At 37.9% G+C, this 26,908-nt stretch overlaps 1 protein-coding gene across 2 annotated transcripts in view; it reads right to left on the minus strand.

The window, feature by feature from the left end:
- PRCP (prolylcarboxypeptidase) overlaps positions 1–26,908 on the minus strand; it is a 60,667-nt gene that overhangs the window by 18,910 nt on the left and 14,849 nt on the right. For both annotated transcript variants that reach the window (XM_046637576.1, XM_046637575.1), the window contains exons 3-7: positions 10,340–10,480; positions 6,869–6,970; positions 4,020–4,201; positions 3,628–3,785; positions 2,786–2,958 (exon numbers count right to left, since the gene is read on the minus strand). In XM_046637576.1, the coding sequence (XP_046493532.1) occupies positions 2,786–2,958; positions 3,628–3,785; positions 4,020–4,201; positions 6,869–6,970; positions 10,340–10,480 (756 nt within the window). The remainder of the gene's footprint in view (positions 1–2,785; positions 2,959–3,627; positions 3,786–4,019; positions 4,202–6,868; positions 6,971–10,339; positions 10,481–26,908) is intronic.

Consider the following 26,908-nt stretch of genomic DNA (forward strand, 5'->3'; position numbering starts at 1 on the left):
TTTGTGTTTTTTTTTTTTATTGAGTTATTGATAGGTTACAATCTTGTGAAATTTCAATTGTACATTAATGTTTGTCAGTCATGTTGTAGGTGCACCACTTCACCCTTTGTGCCCACCCCCCACCCCACCTTTCCCCTGGTATCCACTAAACTGTTCTTGGTCCATAGTTTTAAATTCCTCATATGAGTGGAGTCATACACAGATTATCTTTCTCTCACTGGCTTATTTCACTTAACATAATTCTCTCAAGGTCCATCCATGTTATTGCAAATGGAATGATTTTGTTCTGTTTTGCAGCTGAGTAGTATTCCATTGTATATATGTACCACATCTTCTTTATCAATTCATCTGTTGATGGGCAGTTAGGTTGCTTCCATGTCTTGGCTATTGTAAACAGTGCTGCAATAAACATTGGGGTGCACAGGACTTTTGGGATTGCTGACTTCAGGCTCTTTGGATAAATACCCAGTAATGGGATGGCTGGATCGTATGGTAGTTCTATTTTTAATTTTTTGAGGAATCTCCATACTGTTTTCCATAGTGGCTGCACCAGTTTGCATTCCCACCAGCAGTGTATGAGGGTTCCTTTTTCTCCGCAACCTCTCCAACATTTGTTGCTATTAGTTTTAGATACTTTTGTGATTCTAACAGGTGTAAGGTGATATCTTAGTGTAGTTTTGATTTGCATTTCCCTGATGATCAGCGATGATGAGCATCTTTTCATGTGCCTATTGGCCATCAGTATATCTTCTTTGGAGAAATGTCTGTTCATGTCTCCAGCCCATTTTTTGATTGGGTTGTTTGATGTTTTGTGGTTGAGTTGCGAGAGTTCTTTATATATTATGGATATTAAGCCTTTGTCAGATATATGACTTGCAAATATTTTTTCCCAGTTAGTGGATTTTTTTTTTGTTTCAATCCTGTTTTCATTTGCCTTGAAGAAGCTCTTTAATCTGATGAAGTCCCATTTGTTTATTCTTTCTATTGTTTCCCTTCTCTGAGAAGGCATGGTGTCCGAAAAGATCCTTTTACTACTGATGTCAAAGAGTGTACTGCCTACGTTTTCTTCCAGAAGCCTTATGGTTTCAGGTCTCACCTTTAGATCTTTAATCCATTTTGAGTTTATTTTGGTGAATGGTGAAAAAGAATGGTCAATTTTCATTCTTTTGCATGTGGCTTTCCAGTTTTCCCAGCACCATTTGTTGAAAAGACCTTTTTTTCTCCATTGTATGCCCTCAGCTCCTTTGTCAAAGATAAGCTGTCCATAGATGTGTGGTTTTATTTCTGGGCTTTCAATTCTGTTCCATTGATCTGTGCACCTGTTTTTGTACCAGTACCATGCTGTTTTGATTACTGTAGCTTTGTAGTATGTTTTGAAGTCAGGGATTGTGATGCCTCCCGTTTTGTTCTTTTTTCTCAGGATTGCTTTAGAAATTCGGGGTCTTTTGTTGCCCCATATGAATTTTAGGATTCTTTGTTCTAATTCTGTAAAGAATGTCATTGGGATTCTGATTGGGATGGCATTGAATCTGTAGATTGCTTTAGGTAGAACGGACATTTTAACTATGTTTATTCTTCCAATCCATGTACATGGAATGTCCTTCCATCTCCTTATGTCGTCATCCAATTCTCTCAGAAAGGCCTTGTAATTTTCATTATATAGGTCCTTCACTTCCTTAGTTAAATTTACCCCAAGGTATTTTATTCTTTTTGTTGCGATTGTGAATGGTATTGTATTCTTGAGTTCTTTTTCTGTTGGTTCATTACTGGAGTATACAAATGCTACTGATTTATGCAAATTGATTTTATACCCTGCAACTTTGCTGTAGTTGCTGATTACTTCTAACAGTTTTCCAATGGATTCTTTGGGGTTTTCTATATATAAGATCATGTCGTCTGCAAACAGCGAGAGTTTCACTTCTTCCCTCCCTATTTGGATTCCTTTTATTCCTTTTTCTTGCCTGATTGGTCGGCCAGCCTTTGTTTTTAAAATTAAGAGGACTGGTCTTTACAAAGGAATGCTTAACAAGAGCCTACACAATAAACAATTTTGGCATGAAAAGAACCCTAAAATTTATGGTGTAATGTGTCTTTACACTTTCCAGAGTGTTTTCACTTCCAATATTTTATTTGATCCTCAGAAAATAAACCCTATCAAGTATGTACGTATCGTTATCTCGTTCTGCAGAGGAAGATGTGGAGGCTTGGGGAAGAAGAGTGCCTTGCTCAAGATTGCACAGCTAGTAAATGGTAGTTCTGGATCAGACCTTCGCCTTCAGGATGCAAGTCAGTGCTCTTTCCACTCCACCTTGCTGCATGGGGATCACCCATTTATGATGTGTGTAGCACTTAGAATGTGTTAGCAGTTGACTAAATACAGTTGCCACTTATTAAGCATTGACCGTGTATTACATAGCTCTATGTGTCTTACATATATCACAAAGATTAAATAACTTGTGTATGCAAAGTGTACAGTACGGGACTTGGTACAGAGTAATTATTCCATTAACAGCAACTACTGGTTTTATTTCTAATTCATATAACTCTGTAACCTACACATTTTATCTCCATTATTCAAATGAGGAAACTGAGGTTCAGAACAATTAAGTAACATGCCCAAGGTTGAGGAACCAGAAAGTGACAGAAGCCAGGATTCCAGCCAAGACTGACTAACTCCAGAGCCCTTATGTCACTGGGACTTCCTCTGATGCTGAAAGTCAGAGAATACACACACAAAAATGAGAAATACGTTATTAAAAGTAATGAAAGGACATTTTCCTCTTACCTTGATTGGCCAAGCAGGCAAAGGCTGTAAAAAGTTAGACTCGTAAGGGTAGTCCACCATTGCCAGATTTACCCAGGTTTCAGTGATCCAGTCTTTCAAGTGTTCGACATCCTGAGAATTTGTTAATGGGCTGCATAAGTGAAGGGCTTCAGAAAGCCAATGCAAGCCAGGGCCTGAGAAAAGAATCACATTGTTAGAATATAAAAGGCACTACTCAACAGAAGGCTTTGCAGATCATTTATTCTTCACTTGGTATTTTAGAAAACTCAACCTTCTACCATATCTTCAAGAATACTTTTTCAACATTCAACAAAATATTTTTAGAGCAACTGGATAATCCCATAATAGACAAGTTGCCTATCCTCGTGGAGCTTACCAGAATTATTCCCCCTTTAAAGATACCATTAGAATAAATAAACAAACAAATGGAACACTATAGAGCAACGAGAATGCATAAACTACAGCTAAATAAAACAAATGGATGTAGCCAACAAACACAGCATTGAGCAAAAGACAGTAGACAAAAAAATACACAGTATGCAATTCCAATTACTAAAAAATTCAAGAGCAAAATTAATCTATGATTCTAGAAATTAGGAGAATGATTAGCCCGGGAGGTGCAGAGGTAGTGACTAGGAAGGGCACGAGAGGATTTCTTGATCTGGATGCTGATTATGCCACGTATTTCCTTTGTGAAAGTTCATCAAGCTATGTACTTTAATTTGTGTGCCTTTCTGTATGTTATACTTAAATAAAAAGCTTACTAAAGAAGTGGGAAGTGTTGAATTTAACAAGTGAAAGATTAAAAAATCCATGATTCTATTGTTTTATTTAAAGCTTACCCGTACTTGTGAGTCGTCTAATGGCATCCCAGGACCTGCGGATGCTCTCTGAACAATTTGGGCCACTTTTCCTAAAATCTGCAGTTACAATCTCCATAAATACACCACAAGGTACCAAATCCTCAAACTGCCAGATGGGGGCAGAGGATGCAAGAGCTCTAAACAGTAAGAAAAACAAAGAAGGAAAAAAAGAAAAAAATGTAACTCAGTGAATTAACGTTCTAAAATTGAAACTGATACTGAACAAAAATGGTAAGAAAAATAATGGAACTCAATGAGATAGAAACTAGAAATCTCAGTACAATAGAATGGAACGTTTTACCCAAAACAAATCTCTAGATTTGCCTTGACAATCATTAAGAAGTGTTCATGTCAAACATAAATGCATTTACCCAACCACCATATGAGGATATTTCATCCTGAACCAGGCTGCAAGCATGCCACCGTAAGAGCCCCCTAGGGCAATGACAGGTTGATTTTTAGCTCCTGGGACTGTTCTTTTCAAGTGTTTGATTAACTTTGCAAAATCGGCCAGAGCTTGTTCTGATGTCAGAAAATTCAAGTGTGTGGAATCCTAAAGAAAAATAACAAAGAACATGGATATAAATGTGCACATAACAGCAGCTTAGGCACAGCACAGATCCTGAAAAAAGCCAGAGTCAGATAAGCTCTTCTCCAAATAGAATTTCTAGGCAATTGAGTTAAAATGCCAGATCAGAGAAATAGCAATGCTGATTTAAACCACTCAAGAAAAAGCGATTTTAAGTTTGTGGGAAGAACATAATGTATTTTGCATTCAAATGTAATTTCTATTAAACGCTATTTACCAAAGACCTTGTTGAGGTTATAGAAAGAACAGAAACAAAGTAAGCAATATTTAACAGCAAATGTGATGATATACAATACTAAGCTTAAGAGACAACTACTATATTAGAACTTTTATTTCAGATCTTGACACATTTAAAATGGCTACCATATGGGCAAAGGTAAACTAAATCCTGTGGAAAATTGAAGTAAGAATCCTCAGTAAAAATAAAATTCATCCTTCCTCATCAGAAAGATTATTATTATGCCTGATATACCAACAACTGGAACAAATTAGCATGCCTGTTGTAAATAACTATAGAATTGGAATTAAAAAAAAAAAAAACCTATGCAACTACTATTTCCAGGGATTGGAAAACAGGCAACACAAGACATTGATCCCTGAAGTAACTTCCATGATCATTTAGCTCTCCGCCTAGGGAGAGTTTCCTTCTTGCAATGTAGGAAGCTGGAGCTCAAACAGAGTCCTGCTGAGTTGAGGAGGCTAATGAAGTGTCTCCCTTTAAAAAGTGAAGCCTAATTCCTCTCCCTTTGAACTTGGACTGGACTTAGTGACTTGGTTCTAAAGAACAGAATGTGGCAAAAGTGATGATAGTGACTTTCAATGTTAGGTCATAAAAAACACTGCAGTTTCCACCTTGCTCTCTTGGCTTGCCAACTTGGAGGGAATTCAGCCACCATGTCATGAGGCAACACAAGCAGGCTTTTGGAGAAGCCCAGGAGGAGACAAAGTGAAGCCTCTTGCCAACACCCAGCACCAGTTTGTCACTCTTGTGGATCCTCCAGCCCCAGTCAAGCCTTTAGATGACTGCAGCACCAGCTAACACCTTAACCTCATGAGACCCCTAAAACAGAACCACCTAGCTGAGCCACTCTTAATTCTCTACCCACAGGAATTGTGGGATAATGTTATTGTTATTTTAAGCCACCAAGGTTTGAGGTATAATTGTGACAAAGCAACAGATAACTAATATAGCCACATACCTATATTAGGCTATCCTGTTTGATCCTCACGCTTTGGTCTCACTCCTTCTATCATGTGGCTCATTCCAGAATCACATAGTTCCCACCTTTCCTATGTATGTCATCTAATCTTTTAGCCTTCCCTTTATCCAAGATGTATGCTTTCTGACTTCCTAGCTCCTGTCACTACTCTTTACTTCTAGTTTTCATGGCACTATGTGTAGTTGAATGCAAGTTTATTTCTATTCCTCACATAATATTTGTAATATCCCTTATACTACTGACAAATTTTGTGAGCACATGAAAGAAAAAAAGCATATCAAAGAGAGCCCTTAGCTCTATTTTGCTAACAAAGTATGAACCACAGGGACCTAGAAGAGATTAGGTTTCTATCTGCAACAAGCTGACTGCTTCCCAGTGGTTTTAGGACCTGTCAACTCCTCTAATCAGAAAATTATGAAAAAGAAAAAGCTAAAGAATAGTTTCCCATGCAGCCCAATAAATATCCGCAAATTGTGTTGCTTTTCATTTAGAACACAAGGACTTTTAAATTTATTTTATTTATTTATAAGATGAGATAATAAAACCTCTGAGAACAAAAGTAAAAACTCCTTCCTAAACAGGCAGCCTAGAAAATGACTGATCCCAAGTTCTTCTAACTTAAAGTTACCCAAAAGCATGGTGTGTGTGATGGTGATGCGTATGATGATCTTAGGTAGTACACAAACATTTTTGAATTTAATACTTATTGTTTTATTTTAATGTAATTTAGAAAAATTAACTAGTACATAAAGCCCTTGTTAAGATAATGCTGTTTGAAAAGTGAGCTGTTTAGAGAAAAATATTAAGTAAATAATAGTACAGATAGCAAATCCATGCAGCCAGAATCACAAGGGAAGCACATGAGTGAGTCAGTTTAGGAAAAAGTGTCCTGGTTTATCAACGTAGAGTCTGTGGTCAAGGCCAAAGCTCCTTGTGAGAACAGGAAAGGCCAGAGGGAAATCCAAGTGGCCAGCTGGCCTCACTGAATCATAGAGATTATGCGTCCTCATTTTAATCATCATATTTTATTGAAAAACACCGTATTAAACAAACATTTGTGTGTTCATTATATTTTTTCCAGTGTTAGACCCAATAATTTAAGTGTATAATTTATAAAACAGAATTGTTTACTGACATTTCTGAAACAATGAAAAGTCCCCTCCACCTTCTCCAGCCTTATCACACTGAATTAAAAATGGATTAACATTAGAAATTATAATAATATGGTTCTTAAAAGCTTCAGTCTGTTCAAATTGTATATAAAAGGAAAGATTAAATACAAATTATTGAAATTTCAGGCAGTTCAAGTTAAAGCTATCATTCCTTTCTCACAGTGGGATACGTAATTAGAAAATGCTCTAAACTTAAAAAAAAAAAAACTTTTAAACTTAAAAGTAAAAAGTATATTTACCTTGAATGAGTTGGCACCAAAGGGTAGGGACTCTCCATAGTATCGATGTTCAGCAAACACCAACATAGCTTTCAGTTCCTCAGCCATATCCCACATGAACCCCTTGGAAGAAAAGGATTCATTCACAGGATAAAATTAGGATGTGAAAAAAGTCATCAAACCTTTTTACAATTCATATGAAATGGATGTTAAAACAGACCAAAGAGCTCTCTGAGGAGCTGCACAATTTATATTTGTTCTACAGATAAACGATATAATGGCTGTTTCATTGTTATACATCAATCTCACACTGTATTAGAGTGAAACAGCTAAAAATAAGCTCAAGTTGCCCATCCTCTAGTCATTCCAACTCTTTGTATTGACACTCTAGTCCTAGAATCAACATTATGTCTAAATAGTCTTCAAATTGTACTATGTACCAAATATTCTCGGAAAGAGCCAACGATATCTAAGTTGGACACCTACTCATAGGTATTTACAACATAAAAGAGAAAATAGTACAAATAAGCATACCGGACTCTCCCTTGGGTTTTATATTAATCTTATTTACTTGAAAATAAATAGTAGCTAACAACAGCTAATATTAATTGAGTATTTACAATGTCAGGCATTGTTCTAAACACTTTACATGGATTAATTCACTTAATTATCATGACAATCTAAGAGATAGGCACTTTGATTATCCCCATTTTACAGGCAAGGACACTGAAGCACAAGAGTATAAATAACCCGTGACAGTCACACAGTTAGAAAGTGGTAGCACCAAGATTCAAACACAGGCTCTCTGGCTCCAGAGCACAATCTTCAGGTGCTGTTAGATCCCCTTACTCCCACACCTAAGGCCATCAATCGCCTCATTTTTTCACTCACCTCAGTTGTGCCCTCAGAATGCTTCTCAACAAAGTATTCCACGTAGCCAACATCAATCAGATTTAGATTTAGCACAGATTAAAACTGACGTTTCTAGTGTACTGTTGCTTTTTTTTTTTGAGGAAGATTAGCCCTGAGCTAACTACTGCCAATCCTCCTCTTTTTGCTGAAGAAGACTGGCCCTGAGCTAACATCCAGGCCCATCTTCCTCTACTTTATATGTGGGACGCCTACCACAGCATGGCTTTTGCCTAGTGGTGCCATGTCCACACCCAAGATCTGAACCAGCGAACCCTGGGCCACCAAGAAGCGGAATGTGTGAACTTAACCGCTGCGCCACCGGGCCAGCCCCATGTACTGTTGCTTTTTAATGAGCTGCTCCTCCCTAACAAGGACAACGAACATCTGAAAATTTTTGTTTGTTTTGATTAAATAAATGAACAATTAAGAGCTGTATGCATGTGAGGATGGAGACTTTAACCTGATATCTGTGATGGTTTCAATAAACCCCACTTTCTCTCTTAACACCTTGCTCATTCCCTGCCATTTATCTACAGATCCTGTAACATGCAGCTCAAGCAAGCCCTCTACCTGTCCCACCCCGGCAGTGCCAATCACTCCTACCTCTCAACACCACTGTGCTAGGTATAGATCTCTATTACTGTGCTGCAATATTTGTTTACACATGTGTCTTAGCCTACCAGAATATGAGCTTAATTTTTAAAGGTAAGGACCATCCATCAAAATAGCCAGACTTCTGTGGTTTACCTCAGGGTTTGAGATGTACCAATTTAATTAAACTGACTCACATTGTAATAAATAATTATTTGCCTGCATCTATTTCAGGGTTATTTTTCAAAAGGGTCCATAGAATATAATAACATTTAATAACATTATTGTACCAGCATTGTTCTAAGTTCCTCATTCTTATTTAGTCCTCACAACAACTCTATGTACTAGATATTATTACTATACTCATTTAACAGATGAGAAAACTAAGGCACAGAATAAGAAACTTGCCCAAAGTAACACAGCATAGTGGCAAAAACCAGAATTCAAACCTTGTCAGCCTGTCTGAAGTCTTCACTCTTGACTACTATGCTATACTGCCTCTTAATGAATGAACATCCAGAACATGTGAATATACAACCGGAACATTTTAGTATGTAAAGGAAGGTGTCTAGGGTTGGGAAAATGTCAAGACCTGTCCTTGTAGGATCTGCCTCTAGCAAGTTCTCTGGACCTTTCCTACACTGAGTAGCTCTTCCTTCCTACCACTCCTGAGGTCAGAGATTCCCCCACAAGTCTTCAGTATGCTGCAGTGCCTGTCAAAGCAGCAGGGTCTGGTGGAGGAAGCTGCCTGCCTATAATAAAGAACAGGAGCTGAGAAAATAACTGGACAGAAGCTGCCCTATGCCCTTGGCATAAAAGAAAAGTCACACAAGAAAGGAAAAGGGAGACAAGGCAGCCTCAGTTCTTTCCCAGAATAACAGAGCAAGAATCTGATGGAAAATAAGTCCTGGTTTCATTTGTCATTGATCTAAGAGAAACAGAGATCTTGGGATATCATTTCTCAGGGAATTATTTTCAACTAATATATTTAGACTCTTAACATTCCTAAGGAAATAATCAGAAATGTGGAAGTCAATAACACACTATAATTGGGTTCATATTTTTGCTTTCAATTCAGTTCAGTTTAACAAACCTTTGCTGAGACCTCCTGAATCCCAGGCACCACGCCAGACATTGGCAGTAGAGAAAATATGATTCAGTCTCCACTTTAGGGTCATTCACAGACTAGCTTTTTGGTTGACATTTTCCAGCCATAGCTCTGACATATTAAAATGGAAAAACTTCTTCCTTTCAGGTGTCTTTCTAAACTAAGTTTTGTTAATGGATTTAAGTATTATTACAAAAGATGATAGAAAATATAGGCAGGCAAGCAAGCTGAAAGCTATGCTATTTTTTTACCCTCACAAATAAAAGAAAAATGGTAGAACAGGTAAGCTAAATTAAAACACAGCTACAACTTTACCTTTGTCCATTCCTATTTGACAATCAGTCTTGCTTTTTTATTTACATTGCCTTCATTTAGGTTTTATCAACAAATACTCACTGAGCACCTACTATATGCCCAGCACAGTCCTGTACTCTGAGAATACAACACTGAACAAACATACAAAAATTCCTGCCCTTGTGTTTAGAGACCATTCTAGAGGCCATAATAATAATAATAAAAAAAATTATAGGCAATAACATTCCTATGCCCATTTCCCTCATATCTTGTTCACTCTAGAAATAAGCTGGGATTTTAAAATCTTTTAAAATTCAATTGTCCAAAAACAGTATTTCACTCTTTTCATGTGTCTTTAAGCCTGAACAGGCAGGTTTACTGGGCATCTATATTGATTCTTTTGTGAATTGCCTATTCATGTACTTTTGCTGTTTTTCCATTATTAGCGAGTTTATCTTTTCGTTACTTTTTAAAGAACCTCACAATTAAGTACAGTAATACTGGTCATGTATACTGCAAAACATTTTTCCCAGTTTATCATAATAAAAGTCAAATTGAGCACAGGAACTTCACAAATCTGTACATACCGTATTATTGCAAAACCAGGTAATGTCCCCTTCATTACCAGTGTAGAAAAGTATTGACCCACCATCTTTCTTCCAGTGTTTATCAGCTATTAGGTACCGCTGCTTAAAAGTTTTATCAGTATCAAATCCAAAATGATCAACCTACGATAAAAGCAAAAGAGACAAGATATATTACAAAGGAAAGTAATTAAATGAGATCAACATAAAAGTAATTAAATTTATTCTTCCATTAAAATTAACCTATGGTACAAAAATAATCATAAAAATTTTAAACTTCATTTAGTTTTATTAGCAGTAGTAATATTGATACTCTTATTTTGAAATTATTTTCTTTATTGTAAGATAAAGAAATGCTACTGGCAGTCAAGATTTTCAGTGTAAGAACAAAGATACAGTTATAAAATCAAGTAACCACTTAAAAACACAATAATGTTAAAACTCAACTGGAAATAGTGATACAAACTCAGTATTTTTTAAAATACAGATTCCTTCCTATCTGAATTTTCATTATCCAAACCTTCAATATCAAAATTCAAGAACTAAACAGACAACTGAAAAGATCTAGTAACACTGTCACCCCACTAACAATTGACATTCCAAGTGCCAGGATTTTGGTGTCTAATACCATGCCCCACTAAAAGGAACTAGGGCTTGTTAGTGAAGTGGCTGACTGACAGTTGGGACAAGGAATCTACAAGATAAACCTATGCATCCATCTATACAACAAAGCAAGGAAGTTCTGAAAAATTAGTGGAGTTATATCTAATGGACATAGAAGCCAACTACAAGGGACTATCATTGGCTAAAGGGTTGATAAACTGAACATAAAACAAACTGAACACAAAAGAATAATGTCTGTAGTTGACTGAAACATTCAATTCATGAAAATCCATTAGTCCATAAGGATATCAAAAAAGAGAAAGCAAGAAAACTATTCATTTGCCACCATTTAACTTGTCTATTAAACCAACTCCCTACTTTGAAACTGGGAATAAAAAAGTAAAGAATTCAACGTTTAACCTGCTTTTCCACCAGAAGTGTATTTCAGGGTACCAAATAGTCCCAACTCATGAAAAAGAGCTCTATTTAATCAAATGTTAGCTAATGTAGAAGAAATGACAGACTTAAAAAAATGATAGTTTTGCAAACTCTAAAGAAGTTACTGATTCAGGCAAGAATTACTAAATGGTGTTAAAAGAAGTAGGCGAATGGATGACAGAGAAATAAACATTCATATTAGTGCCAAAGTAATACCACAGAGAATACTCTTTCGTCACAAGCAGAAAATGTAACTTTACAATGGAAGGATCAGGCTGTCATCATCTTAGTCTAAGGATCAAAGTTAGCATCACTAACAGTGGGGCAGGCAGGGATTATGTATTTCCTCATGTGGTACAACATGAAGCACATATCACCTATGATATCTTCTTGCCAAAAATGTTCAACTTATATCTTAGTCCATCCTTTAGATCTAATTTCCAGTTTCCAGTAAATACACAGGGTAGAAGAACAAGCTGAAGACACTCAGAAGAGGCAATCAGACAAATCCAAAGGTGGGACATTTTACAAGACAATGACTTGTAATTGCAAGGCAATGTCATGAAAAGAAGACTGTTTTAGATTAAATAAATTTTAAGGAACATAATAACCAGATGTAATGCATGATTCCACATTGTATCCTGGCTTGAACAAACAATATCTAAATGAGAATTTAGGGACAATTAGGCTAATTTGAATATGAATTAGATGATATTAAGGACTTAATTTTGTTAGGAATGATCATATTATTCTGGCTAGATAAGAAAATGCTTTTATTTATTACAGCTGTACAATGAAGGATTTAGAGATAGCATAACATGCTGTCCGTAGTTTACTCAAAAATGCTTCAGCATAGGGGCCAGCCCGGTGGCGCAGCGGTTAAATTCGCACATTCCGCTTTGGCAGCCCCAGGTTTGTCAGTTCGGATCCCAGGTGTGGGCCTACACACTTCTTGGCAAGCCATGCTGTGGCAAGCGTCCTACATATAAAGGAGAGGAAGATGGGCACAGATGTTAGCTCAGGGCCAGGCTTCCTCAGCAAAAAGAGCGGGATTGGCGGCAGATGTTAGCTCAGGGCTAACCTTCCTCAAAAAAAATTCTTCAGCATAAAAAAGTAAAACAAATTTAAAGGATGAAAATTTAATCTATCCTGAAAGAGACAAAACACACAGGACCCAGACTTTGCAAAGCAGCTTATATAAAACATGTTAAAAAAAGATTAAAATGACAATAATTTTAAGCTTAAATTGAACTTTAAATATTTTTTGAGATTGTTTTTGCCCTTTACTTAATAAACTCATCATCTAAACTATAATTATCAAATCCTATAATATGGTAAGATTCATGTACAACTATCTGAATTTACAGAGTTATAGAGTTCCTGGGGGCTGAATTCCCCAGTCTTTGGAGGGACAGGAGTGAGAATGCAGACACAGGTTGATCCAGTGCTGCTCCAGCCTCCCTGGGGCAGGAGTTGGTTCTGACCTAAACCAGACCCTGCAAGAGTTCCCTAGGTCATTCTAAAACAGATGGGACTTCCCATACCCAGCTCCATCTACACACACACTTCACGTTCATACCACAGATACCAAAATGCAAGCTTCTCAAAACTGCATCTACCTGCATACTTCCTGATGTCTATGATCACCACCATACATAGCCCTAAAATGTAAGCTACTCTAATCCAAATACCGCCTACCTTTCTGGAAAATAAGCAGTTTGTATGAAGCAGGTATATAATAATAATGTCCATGTACTAAAAGTCTTCCCCATTATATATATTAATTCACTCAATCACTCATTCAACGAGTGTCTATTAAAAGGCCAACTACTTTTTCTGGGCCAAGTAGTAAGCTAAGCAACAGGATAAAGAGTTAGCTGAGCCACAACCTTTACATTTAACTTAAACTAATTCAACTATACCCACTCAGCCTAAAAATAAAAGCAGGAGAGACGGACAGTACAGAGAAGATAGGCAAGTGATTCTGCCTGCTTCCATTCAATAAGTACGGTGGTTCTCCATGTGAGGTTCCTGGAAGAGGGCATCCCCAAGGGACCTGTTAGAAATGTAAACTCTCTGGCTGAATCCCAAATTACTGAGTCAGAAACTGTGGGGGAAGAACTCAGTAATTTGTGTTTTAACAAGCCCTCCAGGTGATTCTAAAGTTTTGAGAAACAATGAGTTAGCATAAGCCCCAAAATAAGACATGAATCTGCTATTCCTTCTCTTGATCTAGGTTTCAGAATACCTCTAATAACTGGAAGCATCTCACCATGCTGAGTGAGACTCTGGGGTTAAAAGATGTGAATTACCACCAACGTGGCCCCCAAATACAAGCCAACTGCATCATTTGAAGCTCAACAGGAAAAACTATGATTTGTTGCAACAAGGGAGGAAAGACTGGCTGCGCTGGACTTAAAAAAAGGAAGCACACGGTTCTCTAACAAGACGCCTTCCTATGGGATTCTCAAAGAGAATTCTGCAAAGGTGATTTTTACCCCGCCCACTGACTTCAGAACCCAGCCTTCTTGTAAAATGAGATACTGCTGTACTGTTTAAAAGCAGCTCACAAAGAAAAACATTCCAATAATCCAGTCAAAAGCTTTCAAATTTGAAAACATGAGTATATGTTTGTATGTATTATGTTAAACATAAATGGTAAAAAATTCTTGCCAGAGGAAAAGCTTCCATCTAGAACAACAAGGGCCACAAGAACTTCAGAACTGGAGAAAGCCAAACTTCCTTGTGTGGCCACTCTCAGGGCACTCCTGCTCCTGGTGATCATCTCTAATTGTTTAGATTAGGGGAAAGAGGAAGGAACCCCGGTATGGTAGAAAGAAAGCAGGTTTGAGAGTTAACAGATCTGAACTTGAATCTCTACTGTCACTGGCCTGAGGCAAGTCACTTAACCTCTCTGAGATTCGATGTCTTCCTATATGAAATAAGGATGAAAAGATATAATTCAAAGTATTGCTGTGAGGATTAGAGAAAATGTACCTAAAGTACCAGGCATAGAGCCTGATACATCATAAGTGCTTGATAAATGTTAGTTCTTCTCTCCAACTCATTTGCACACCAATGCTAATCACGGAGTACTCAGAAGGGGTAAACGAGGTGGAGAGATGATGAAGAGCTTCACAGAATTACAGTACCCTTAGAATGTCAAAATCTCCTATTTTTTGAGTGTTTCACCTAAATATTAAACACTTGGAAATAGGAAGTGAAATCTCCTTTGCAAAATATTAATTTACAGAATTTTCTTGGCCCCTTCCTATCACCAAGGATATCAACTTCCGGCTACATAACTGTAGACAGTGTCCAATACCTAATGGCCTGGCACACTAGGAGGATTGTGCCCTCTGCTGTTGAGAACTGAGACCTGCACACTGATTCCAGCTCTGCACACCTGAATAAAGAGATTTTTATGAGTAACACAAACAGGGACAACGGCCTTAGAAACCATTTGATCTGTGTTGTTCAACTGAAGAAACTGGGCTCAAAGAGCTCAAAATATTTGGCCAAGGTCAAAAGTCAGAGGTAGAGCTGGAGTTTTTAATTATATTTGCAATTTGGTTTATTGAAATAACTACAATAAATAATAGTTCTGGGAGCCAGCCCTATGGCATAGTGGTTAAGTTTGGCACGCTGTGCTTCAGTGGCAGCCTGGGTTCGCAGGTTTGGGTCCTGGGCACAGATCTACACCATTCATCAGCTATGCTGTGGCAGCATCCCACATAGAACAGAGGAAGATTGGCAACAGATGTTAGCTCCAGGCAAATCTTCCTCAGCAAAAAATGACAATAACAATAATAACAATAACAATAGTTCTATAAAAGCAACACCTCCATGACCTCAAAAAGGAAACACACCTCTAGTCACACACAGTAGTTCTTTCTAGAATGTGGTCCAAGAAGTCTCAAGAGACGCTTCCCTCCTTCACCTTGTAGAGGAGAAAGAGATCCATGAGAACGGGTAGGCAAGAAGGAACAAAAAGAACATCCTTTAAATAAAGTCTATTGTGGCAAAAATAACTATTTAGACTTTAAAACTGCTCAAAAATGAAGTTTATATCCAGAAAAGCCTGTAAGAACATTACATCTGTTAGATACAGTTTTGGTGGCAATTTGGGGGCAGTGTGTGGGGTGGACGGGGGGGACAGATGGATAACACAGAGTACCTACTATGTGCCTGGCACCTTGCTGGTACTTTCCACAGATCACCTCATCATCCTCCCAATCACCCTCAGGGGGCACTTTTTCATTACATCCTCTTACAATAAGGCTGTTGAAAATCAAAGAGGTCAGATAACTTGCCAAGGTAACATAACTAATAAATAAAAGTCAAATACAATTCTTTTTCACGTGCTTTTACTCCCTACCTAATCCTACCTCCAACAAAACCGTCTGCTTTTGTCACTATAACACGCTATTGCAGATAGGGCTGACAACAATATTCAACCTTCGGCAGGGGACACTCCAGTATATTTCTCCTGGAAAACGAAGGACATATCCTCCAGCCATTTACTAACAGTTAACTGAAGAATACATGGGATATTAGTCTTTTTACTGACCTGACTCAATAATTGTTATATACTATTATTTTTAACTCATTTAATTAGGCCACTAATAAAAAACAAAATCACAATGGCTCTTACTTAGTAGCCTTTAGTTTTAGAAAACTGAGTATACAGCTGGTTTTATTTATGCATCCAGATATACGATAATAGCTAATTGAAATCTTACTAAAGATACTCAGAGATAGGACAAAAAAAAAGGACTCGCTCCTCCAATAAATCAAAGCACCTAGAAAGAGGGTGCTCTAGTTTCCAATTCTAATCCAGAGATGCTAAAATGAAGTAAGACCCTCTTCCTTTCATTTGATATATGTGTTCTATATTAATTTTGGAATTGTGGCATTACATTGTTAGAGTTCCTAAATGGAGACTGACATTGTTTCTGAGTAACCTTGATCTCCCCTGAGAGATAGACACCTTTATGTTGGAAGGACATGAGTTCTCAAAGCAGGAACCAAAACCTGGAAGGAAGGTGAGGTTTACGCAGGCCCTAGGTCTATAGTTGGAGAAAGGTGGATGTCTACAAGTGGAGTCCTGCTAAGTTAAGTGGTCCCTCACACAGAAGTAGCCCCAGAGCTAGGACAAGATGGGAGAGCAAGCCATATCTTACGAGTCAGATCATGGGTGACTCCCATTTATTTCCACTGCATAATGTCAGGACGATTCAATAATCTCGCTTAAATGTTCTACCTTTGCTCATCTGTACTATGAAGATACCAGGAAGGACTGGAGACTAAATTTGAATTAAACAATTAAAAGGGAAACAGTATCCCTGAGGATAATGTGGTGGTAACAAGGGAAATGATCACAAGTCCCTCTAAGAGGAAGGTGAATATAAGAAATAGAATTGTCCTTCCCTTTCCACAGGGGTGCTCCCTTCACTGCCAACCTTAGCAGCTCTAGTTTCCATTTTAACAAGGAAGGTGGAAGTTTCTTCAGATATAGCCTTCAAATGAAATCATCGTTATGTAGTAAGACACTTCTTCACACACCCTTCTGTCCAAATTAACCAGGAGAGAGAACTGTATTCCCTCCTATACTTTTCTGGTAACCTGTCCCTAATGTTAAAAAGGAGATTCTTAGAAATAAATTATTTATTTAGAGAGAAAATGATGAAGGGCAAAGGGAAAAAAAGGAGCGATATTGGAGAGTCCACCGTGGAAAAAGTTTGGCTATCGAGCCTCCTATGCTTATAAATGGATAATTAGAAAGGTAAGAACCCAACAGCTACCACAGTGTCCCTGTACAAGACAGATACTTTATAATAATTATTAAATGAACGCAGTTCAAATCTTCTAAATCAGTGGTTCCTCACATTTCTAGGTATGAGGTCCCCTTGCTAATGTTAAAATTTTCATAAACATATTTTATTTTAGTAGCCAGCGCTTGAGAAAACATACAAGAGAAGCTATTATAAATTCAATACTAATATAAATTAATATCACAACAGCATCTAAATACATTTGAAAAAATATTATATGTTTGGTAGGAAAATGGATTCAAATACCTTCTCCAAGAACTACATGCAGTGCTCAGTAACCCCACTTTCTGTGACCAAGGACTGTGGGGCCCAGAGGGGGAATTACATTCTAAGTTATCAAAATTTGATGAAATCAAAATACTCTCTGCTCTACTGCTAAAACAAAGGTGGATATTCTGCCCTTGAAAACACCTAAAATGTTTCAATAAATCAAGAAATAACACGTTTTGTCAAACAACAGTTAAGTGTTTCATCAGATAAAGATTCTGTCACTACCTGTTAGCTAAACAACTCTGTGAAAGCACTACATGATCAATAACTTCCAACGGCTTCAGGAAGCTTTGTACCACTAGAATTACCTGGTCACAGCTTAAGCTCTCAAATTAGAGATAAAGTACCACTGTGATTATGAAATACAGAAATTTTAGGAAATACTACACCATCAGAGGGCGCTGTTGTACAAGAAGTAAAGTGGGAAAGAGCGTTAAATTTTAAATATTAGATTCACAAAATTTTAGGACAAGAAGGGGACTTAGATCTTAAGTTAAAATTCTTAATTAAAAAAATAGATACAGAGATGCCAATTATTTTAAATCTTTCTTTTTTAAATGAAGATATATTCACATAATTTAAGCATTCATCACTCTTCTTTTTAAAGTCAGGGTTCAAAATTCCTGCTGTTAGAAGTCAGAATAGTGTTTACTCTTTCAGGGGAAAAGTGACTCAAAAAGAGAATGAGGGATTCTGGAGTTAGGATGGCGCATTTGTCTATATGTATAATAGGATAATTAACACATAGATTTGTAAACGTTTAAGATTTTAAGAGGTATGTATAATTTTATAATGTGCATGTGATGTTTACATTTCTATTTCACTATAGTCATATGTAAATTATATGACACTAAATCAATCTATATTAAATTTTTCTTTCATTTAAAAATATATATGGAGTACTCATTAAATGTTAGACATTGAGGAAAAAGAACTGAGTAAGAAACAATTCCATCTCTGCAGTTTTGAATCTAACAAAAGTGATGAACACACACCAACAAACAATCGCATGATGGTGTGGTTAAGTTCTATAGACAAAGTGCTACGGGAGCTCAGAAGAGGAAGTTACCAGCCCGCCTGAGGGAATGATGGAAGGCTGCGCCAAGGAGGTGATATCTGACCTGAACCCTGAAGAGTAGCAAGAATTTTTCCAGGTACAGAAGAGATAGAGGACCTTTTCAAGTAAATGGAGCATGATGAACTGTGCAGAACAAACATATTAAGAAACTGTCATGTTTTTCATGGCAGGAAGTATACAGTTTATGAGGGTAAGAGACAGGAGATGAGATTAGATTCATCAGGCTGCCACCAGATGTAGACATCAAAATCTTTCTAAAAACAGAAACCTAAGTGAAATCTGAGATTGCCTCTCTAAACCAACAGTGAATGCAATCAGTCCACTAGAAATAGAGCCTTAATGATGCAGAGACGTCTGTTATTTTGTCCACTGCTAAATCCCCAGTGACTAGAATAAAGTCTGGCACGTAGGAGACGACCAATGAATATATAAAGAATGAATGAACGCGTGTATACATCCTAGCTCTGCAATTGGTATAAAAACAGACCCAACACAGCTTCAGAGAACAGCATAATTCAATGCAATGAGAACGGAAATCAAAGTTCCCAAGACAAAGTTTGTGGAGTTCATTCATTGCTCGGGTCTGTTACTGGCTTTGGAAGAGTTGCAAAACGCCGTAGTTGGATGTGCCTTTTGCCCAGTGACAAATCACGTGCCTACGAAAGAACACACAAGCACAAAATCTAAAACCAACTCATAACAGTTTAACTTTATCCAGAAGGCTACTGAAGGGTTCAGTGAGAGATCATGGCAACATAATAAGCTAGGTTTCAAACCCAAGTCTCTCTTCAGTTGCTACATATATAACACAGATAACAACGTTCACTTTCCAAAATCGTAATATACCCAGGAAAGATCACAATGAAGAAGGACCCAGCGTATGTCATCAGCAGTATTCGAATAGCAGCAATCAACAAAAAGAAGTCTTTCAAACAGCTGTAACCACCACTACCACCCTTTAATAACTCATTCAGCACTGACCCTGACCTGGTTACCTCAGCTAAATTAATAAACTGGTTTTTTTAAGTAGCACATAAAAACTAGATACTATAACATAATACCAAAATGAATCTCCTCCTCCCCAACAGAATATTTTCTGCCCATTACACTGTGAAAACCATTGAAACAGAAAATCTACAATATTCTCTTCTAAGAGATTGCTTTAAAATGAATTATTTTTATTACATTGACTAATATACGATTTTAAAGGCTTTTAGCATTCTGAAAAATTAAACTTACAAAATCCTCACATGAAGAGCATCCACAAAAGGAAACAACTAAAAAAGAAGCTGCGTGAGCTTCTTCCTCCTGGGGAACTCCAACATCAAATTTTCAGTCCTGGTTTCACTATAAAACGGCCTCCAGAGATTTTTTATCATCAACTTAAAAATACACTCTATAGACTACTCATTGTTCTCAGCATTCATCCGGTCTGAATGATAAGAGCACTGTAAAAAGATAAAGGAAGGGAAAAGGATATCCTCAACTGAAACCAAAAAGCTCAGAACAATGACAGCAAGTTCAAACACAACCGAGTTGCTTCTTTGATTACTTTCAGGTGCTTTTGCCACTGCGTCACCATCTTGTATAGCAATTTCCCCGCCCTAATAGGATGTGCAGAGAAATGACAATCAGTGGCTATAGTCATTCATTCATATAACAGGTATTTTTTGAGTGCTTACCATGGGATAAGTGTTAGAGATACAACAGTGGACAAGCCAGATATGGTCACTGCCCTCATAGTGCTTACAGTATAATGAAAGAAACAGATGACAAAAGAGCAAATACACAAATAAACACTCAGAAACTGTAACAGTGCAGGTATGATTCTGAGAGAGAATAACACAGGTAGACCTAATTTTAATAGGGAGGTCAGAGAAGGGTATCAGAACAGGCAATAAATAAGCCTTTAATCTCCACAGCCTTCTAGTTAGGTATGTCAAGTATGTGAAAAGGCTAAGGGGATTCTACTCAACACCACTTCCTACACGTACCATTCCTTGGTCCTCCTGTCCTCTTTGTGCTTCCATGATAATTTTAATTCTATTATAGAGCTTTTCAAATGTAGTCCTGCCCTGTAGTTATTTACGTATACATGTCGTATACCTGTTATACTATTATTAACCCCAAGACTAAAGTGACTCTAGATAAGAGGTATAGATATAAGAAACTACTGATCAAATCAGGTGTATTATTCCCATCTGCCTTACATGAATCATGTAAGGGCTGCACTAACAGCTAAATGTACATTCTCTCATTTGTTCTTCACAGAACACGTGAAGCGGAGAGGCTGAATTTTTCCCACCACGCCATACTGCCTCCCCTTTCTTGCTCATATCTGAACCCCAACAGCACAAAGCACAACAGGCACGTGACTTGTTCATCAATGATTACTGAGTTGAACTGAGTAGAAAAAGTGAGAAGTGTAATGTGACAACAGAAGACCAAGTGACCTAGGCTGCACTTGGACCACACTGGTTAACTCTGCTCTGGGCCCTTGGGGCCACCAGTGAGACTCTGTTAGCCTCAGGAAATGTGAACAGATCCTAAAATTATCAAGTTAAAATCCAACTCAACTTTGAAAGGGTAGAAGAGTGGTAAACACAGAGGTGAATATGATTAATATTGATTCTCCCTAGCAAGAACAAGGCCCTTTCATCCTCCCACCACTTCCTGAGTGCCTACTGCATGTGCTTGGCTACACTAGATACAAGGCTAAAAGGCATAGACTTTGCTCTCAAAGAGGCCACAGTCTAGTGGAGATTAGCAAGCACAGAAACTATTTCTACACAAGGGATGCACACTATGAATGCGGGTAAGCACAGATGTTTGTTATGGAAGCAAAGAGGAGATGCAACCCAACTAACTGGTGGGACAGGCGGCTGCAGTGAAGCAAACTCGGAGAAGCTGATAATGCCTGTACCAAGACCCTGCCCACCTCTTTTCCAACATCATCATCTACCACTTTCCCCTCTCATACTTCATAATTCAGAAATACTGTAGACATAGAATACTTTCTCAAGTCTCCAGGTTGCTGCATATGAATTTCCCCATCTGGAATACCCTCCTCCCTCATGTCATTACAGAAAACTCCTACCTCATCCTGCATCCATCCAAGCATTGTCCCCTGCATCAAGCTTTCCAAGACAACCCCAGGCCCAGGAGAGAGTACTCCTTCTCCAGTGGAAAGAGTCCAGCTTTGCAGCCGGACAGTCTTGAACTGAAATGCTGATTGTGCCACTTTCCAGCTAGGTGAATTCCAGCAAATTTTTTCAGATCTCTGAACCTCAGTTGCCTCATCTGTAAAAGGGGCTACTAATATCTTCCCTACAAGGTCGCAAGGATTCAAGGCAATGTGTATATAAATCCTTTACCATAGTAAAGGCTCAAAATTTACTGAATTATAGCAAATACTCCTTGATGATTGATAGCCATCAATAATTTTACCTTGTGGTATTAAAAAAAAACCATAAAAGTACATTACAACCATATGGATGTTTTCACAACATTTGGCATTTGACCCCGGGCAACCTGAAAAGCAGTTTGATGATATTTTCCCCAGGGACAAGTCAGTCCTCATTAAGGCAGTAAAAATAATGTAAGGTAACCTTTACATAAAGAATCTTCTATAAGGGAAAAGAGTTGCCACAAAGAATATAACCAAGAAAAAGTGTGCCTCAAAGGCTCATTACATTTAAAAAAAAAATCTATGGAAAACAAATGGCATGTTCTGAGGGGAATTCCTCAGGAGTAATAATTATAGTCTGCCAACATTACTTACTATAGGACACTGCCTCCCTTTAAAACTATAATTCAAGCAGCCTACAATGAGAAGATAATTACAACTAATCGCAAGTGATGTTTCCATCCCACAGCTAGTACCTCTTAGACCTCCCCACTTTAAAAATAGTCTTTTTTTGTTTGTCCCCAGAATGGATGAGTATTAAACAACAAATAAATCTTCTCCCTTATGGTATCCTCCTTTGTCGTTAGTGTTTAGAAATATAATCCAAGTCAGGAAACCTCAAGTAAAAGCCCTGATATCAAACAAGCACATAAACACTGCGAAGGAAAATAAGATGGTGAATAAATAAAGAGGAAACGAATGTATCTTATTTCCACCTGCCCTTGGTGGGTGGGGGAACAACTCTAAAAGGAATGATTGAACTATCAAGGGAAAATCTATCAGACTACTAAGAGATACCTAAGTCCCTTCCCCAAACAGAACCATCTTACTATAATAGAAGTAGTTTTCATTGTGCAATTCTCCTTCCTCTGAACTCTCATGCTATATACCTCTTTGCAATATTTCACACTCACTCTATAGCAAAGATTTTTGTTTCCAGGTCTTACCTCTCCTTTACAAAGGAACACTCATCTTTGTAAAGCCATGTACTCTACATTGATGTTTTATAAAATGAAGATTGTGATTCATTAGTGGGTTATAAACTCAATTTAGTGCATGATAATCAGCTTTGCTCTTTAACAAAATTGCACACTATTCAGCAACCTAGCTACAGAATTTAAAATTATGTCTATCAGAAAATTTGAAAATCTAAATGCCCTGAATCATTATGCCCCTGTGGGTGTATTAATTCTAGGGCATGTGTGTTTTCTACTTGAAGGATAACTACCTGTTAAATCACATTCCAAGATGTAATTACTTCAGAAAATAAGAGCCATTTCACCAATAGAGCACAGGTAACAGCCAAATGAATGCTATAGACAGTAAGTACTAGGGAGCCCAGGGAAGGATAACTCATGCTAGGCTGGGTCAGTTGGGGAAGGTTTCCCTGAGGATGTGGGATTTAAGCAGGACCCAGTAAGGCCTGGATTGGAAAAGAGGAGAGGAGGAAGAAAAACCATAGTACCAGCTGGCCTAGACTGAGGCTGAAGAACAGAGGGAGTGAAGAGGCTATTGTAATAGTCTAGCTTGGAATTTTATGGGCCTGTACCCATATATAGATGGTAACCCTGGGAGTGTAAAGGAAGGGGCAGAAACTAGGGAGGAATCATGGAAAGGTCTTGTTGATCGATTGGATTTTGGTGTGGAGGTGAAGGTGAGAGAATCAGATGTTTCCAAAGTATTCTATCCTGGGTGACCAGGAGGAGAGTAGTGCCATTAACAGTAATGTGAACAAGATCAAAGAAGTTTTAGAAGGGAGGGTTATGTAATAACATCAATATTTGCTATAAAAGTTTAACTTGCTTTGAACACCTATACCTCTGAGTTGCACTTAGGAATCCATATGAGGGATACTAAGTAGTATAAGCAGTACCTTATTCTTAAGGCACTCATTACGTGCAGAATCAAGGCTGATACTCAGCCAGTTCCTAAAATATTGAAAAACTTCCATACCAGTTGGAAAATAATTACCTTAGCACCTTGAGTGATGCCCACCCCCTCTCTATGCCTACCTGCCCCACTGCCTCAGTCCCTTCTCCAGACCTCCAGATCTAAAGAATTAATCTACGGCACTGCAAGAGGCCTCAGCTCTGTGACCAGCTCTGTTCTGATAGGGCAGTGTCTATGCCATATTGGCAGTAACTAGGCAAAATATAATAAAATCAAGTGCTAACAGCATTCAGAAGAGGGAGTAATCACTTCAACCTGGGCCAGTTATTCAAAGACCTGCTGAGGGTGTACACTAGGATACACTGATGGTTGTATCCTCAGGCTGCCCAGTCTAATGGGGACACCAACATATCAACAAATCATTGCAATCCAGGGTAGTACCACAGAAGAAGTATCTATAGGGCACAATAGGAGGCACAAAGGGGACAGGAGTCAATTACCCAGCCTGTGGGAGAGAAGCAAAGCAGTCCTATAAAATTTCATAGAGAAGTTGATGCAAGACCTGGGCAGTGAAGGATGAACAAGAGTTTGCTAGGCAGAGAAAGGAGGAAGAAAAACCATTCCAAGCAGAGAGATACCAGCACTGTATGAGCCACATCCCAGCATAGTGTGTACAAAACAATGAGCTGGTCAATGTGTAATGCCTCGCATACAGTGTCAATAATAAAGAACAATACATAATAAATATTAGAGAGCTCTTCCTAGCAGATTTACTCCTCTGATTATGTTTTTAAGGGTTGATCCTAAAATTCATTTGCTTGGTCTAAGCCTACACTAGCTGAGCAAAGGATAGGTCAGTCAAGATATCCTGGGAGGCATGGGGTCAGTCAATTTGGAATTTAAAAATGAAATATATGGAATCTGCAGATCAACTAGAGGTGCCTGCACTTGTTAGATATGTGTAAGCAAAGATGAGGGAAGTACAGTGCTGTGGCCTCCCACATCCACAGATGAGTGAGACCCAAGGTTGCTGCCATTGAGGAGATCACAGAGACGTACTCAGCAAATATGAACTCTCTTCACTTTTACAGTGTGATCATTTTCTAGAAATTAGGCTTCACAAAAAGGCAGACAAAAAGCTTGTTTTGGTCTGCACTGGCTGCATTGGTCATTGTCATTTAAAGCCATTTGTTCAACAGAAAGGAAGCATGGACGCCAAGGAGAAGGGAGTCATCACCGCTGCTTTCCAAAATTGTTGTGTGTGCTGCTCCTTCAAAGGAAGAAGCCATCAGTGCTCAGGAAGCGACAGAGGTTTCCGACAGTTTTAAAGGATAGTGTCTGCAGTGTGACCTGTGGTTCAAACTGCATAAAAATAAAAATTCACTGACAAATGATAACAACTACTTCCTCACTTTCCTATCTGTTGAATCAGAGTCATTGTTTGGGTTATAGTTCCTTGTCTAAATTAGGTTATTAAATCACAGTGATGCTGGCCAAACATGCTAGTCATACACCATGAGGAAAACTTATTAAAAATGCCAATTGTGTCTCAAGGCTTAAACACACCCACACATGCACTTTTGCACTAATAAAATCTAACCAGTACCAAAGGCATCTATCAAAAACTTTGGGTTTTTTCCTCCTAAAAACCACAAATGTTCTATAATATAGTGGAAAGAGAAAGGAATTTGACGACAGATCTGAGTTTGAGTGCCAATTCTGCCATCTATTAGAGCTAGTTACTTTATGCCTTGTTTTCTTATGGGAAAAATGAAAAAACTAATACCTATCTCAGAGGGGTCTTGTAATGATTAAGTTGGATAATACATGCATGCAAGTGCCCAGTAAGAGCCTGCAGGAAGTGAGGACTTGATGTATTACTAATATATTTTTATAGTGTATTACTAGCATGCACCTCCCAAGTCTGAAACCACTACCAAACAAACATACAAACATACACAATGATATATGTTAAGTGTTTAATACTGCCACTTATGAGGAAGAAATTATGATATAAAACTTTAGCAATTTGTTCTGTGTTCACTTAAAAAAAAACATGCGTGACCATGCAAAGTAAAATTAAGAAAAAAATTTGCAGCTATCTTGGGACTGATGACAGTAACAGGGCAATGACTTGGTGACAGTGAGAGGCTTTCATACACCAAATATGATGTGGTCTGGTATGTGAGAAGCTTTAGCTTTTGTGACTTTCTGTCCAATTACAAGTCACCAGTGGTGTGACAGTGCAATATACCTTTAGTACACATTCATCACTATATAAATTACATAGCTCTGAGGAAAGGCACATATTGCAGAAATAAAACATGATAACTTTGGGTATCTTATTTATAAAGAATTTAAAAATAATCTATAATAACACTTTGATCACTTCATATGGTGAAGATTATAAATCCACATCTCAAAGGACTGAGATGGCAGGATAATATTACAATCATGGTTCAACAGCAAGGCTTCTCATCAAAGTAGTTAAAGAGATTAGCTGCAATTTTCAGTCTAATATCTTTTAAAATAATAACACTTTATTAAACAGAAGAATAGTACTATTATTCTAAACACAGTGCTAAAAGATGAGATCAGTATCCAGGCTTTTAAAGAAAACAAAAATACCCAGGTACAGTTAGCTGGACTTGACTCCCTAATCCAGGGGCTGGTAGACTTTCAAAAGCAGAGTGCCAAAAAGGTGACCTCTGTTCCTTTGAGTTATTGGTCAGGAGGGACATGCAAGGACTTCTGCAAGTGGAGTGGAAGATGAACATTTGGCAGCGAGTAGTCCATGCAGCATAGATTAAGGACATTTACGTGAACTCTTATTAACTTATTCCAAGACAAATTCTGTACATAGACTGTTGGGAAAGCTTAAAATGAGTGAAAGAATTCACTAACAGAATTAGGGTAAGCTATACTGAGCACCAAGCTTAAGGCAACAAAGTTCTAAAGTAGTGACCTCACTCCTGCCTCACCAATTTAGTCTCCTCCTTTATTCTCTTGGAGAGGACCTTTTTGTGACCATCAATGGAAGTCTCTTAACATCC

This window comes from Equus quagga, chromosome 14 (genome assembly GCF_021613505.1).
Source record: "Equus quagga isolate Etosha38 chromosome 14, UCLA_HA_Equagga_1.0, whole genome shotgun sequence".
NCBI lineage: Eukaryota > Metazoa > Chordata > Mammalia > Perissodactyla > Equidae > Equus > Equus quagga.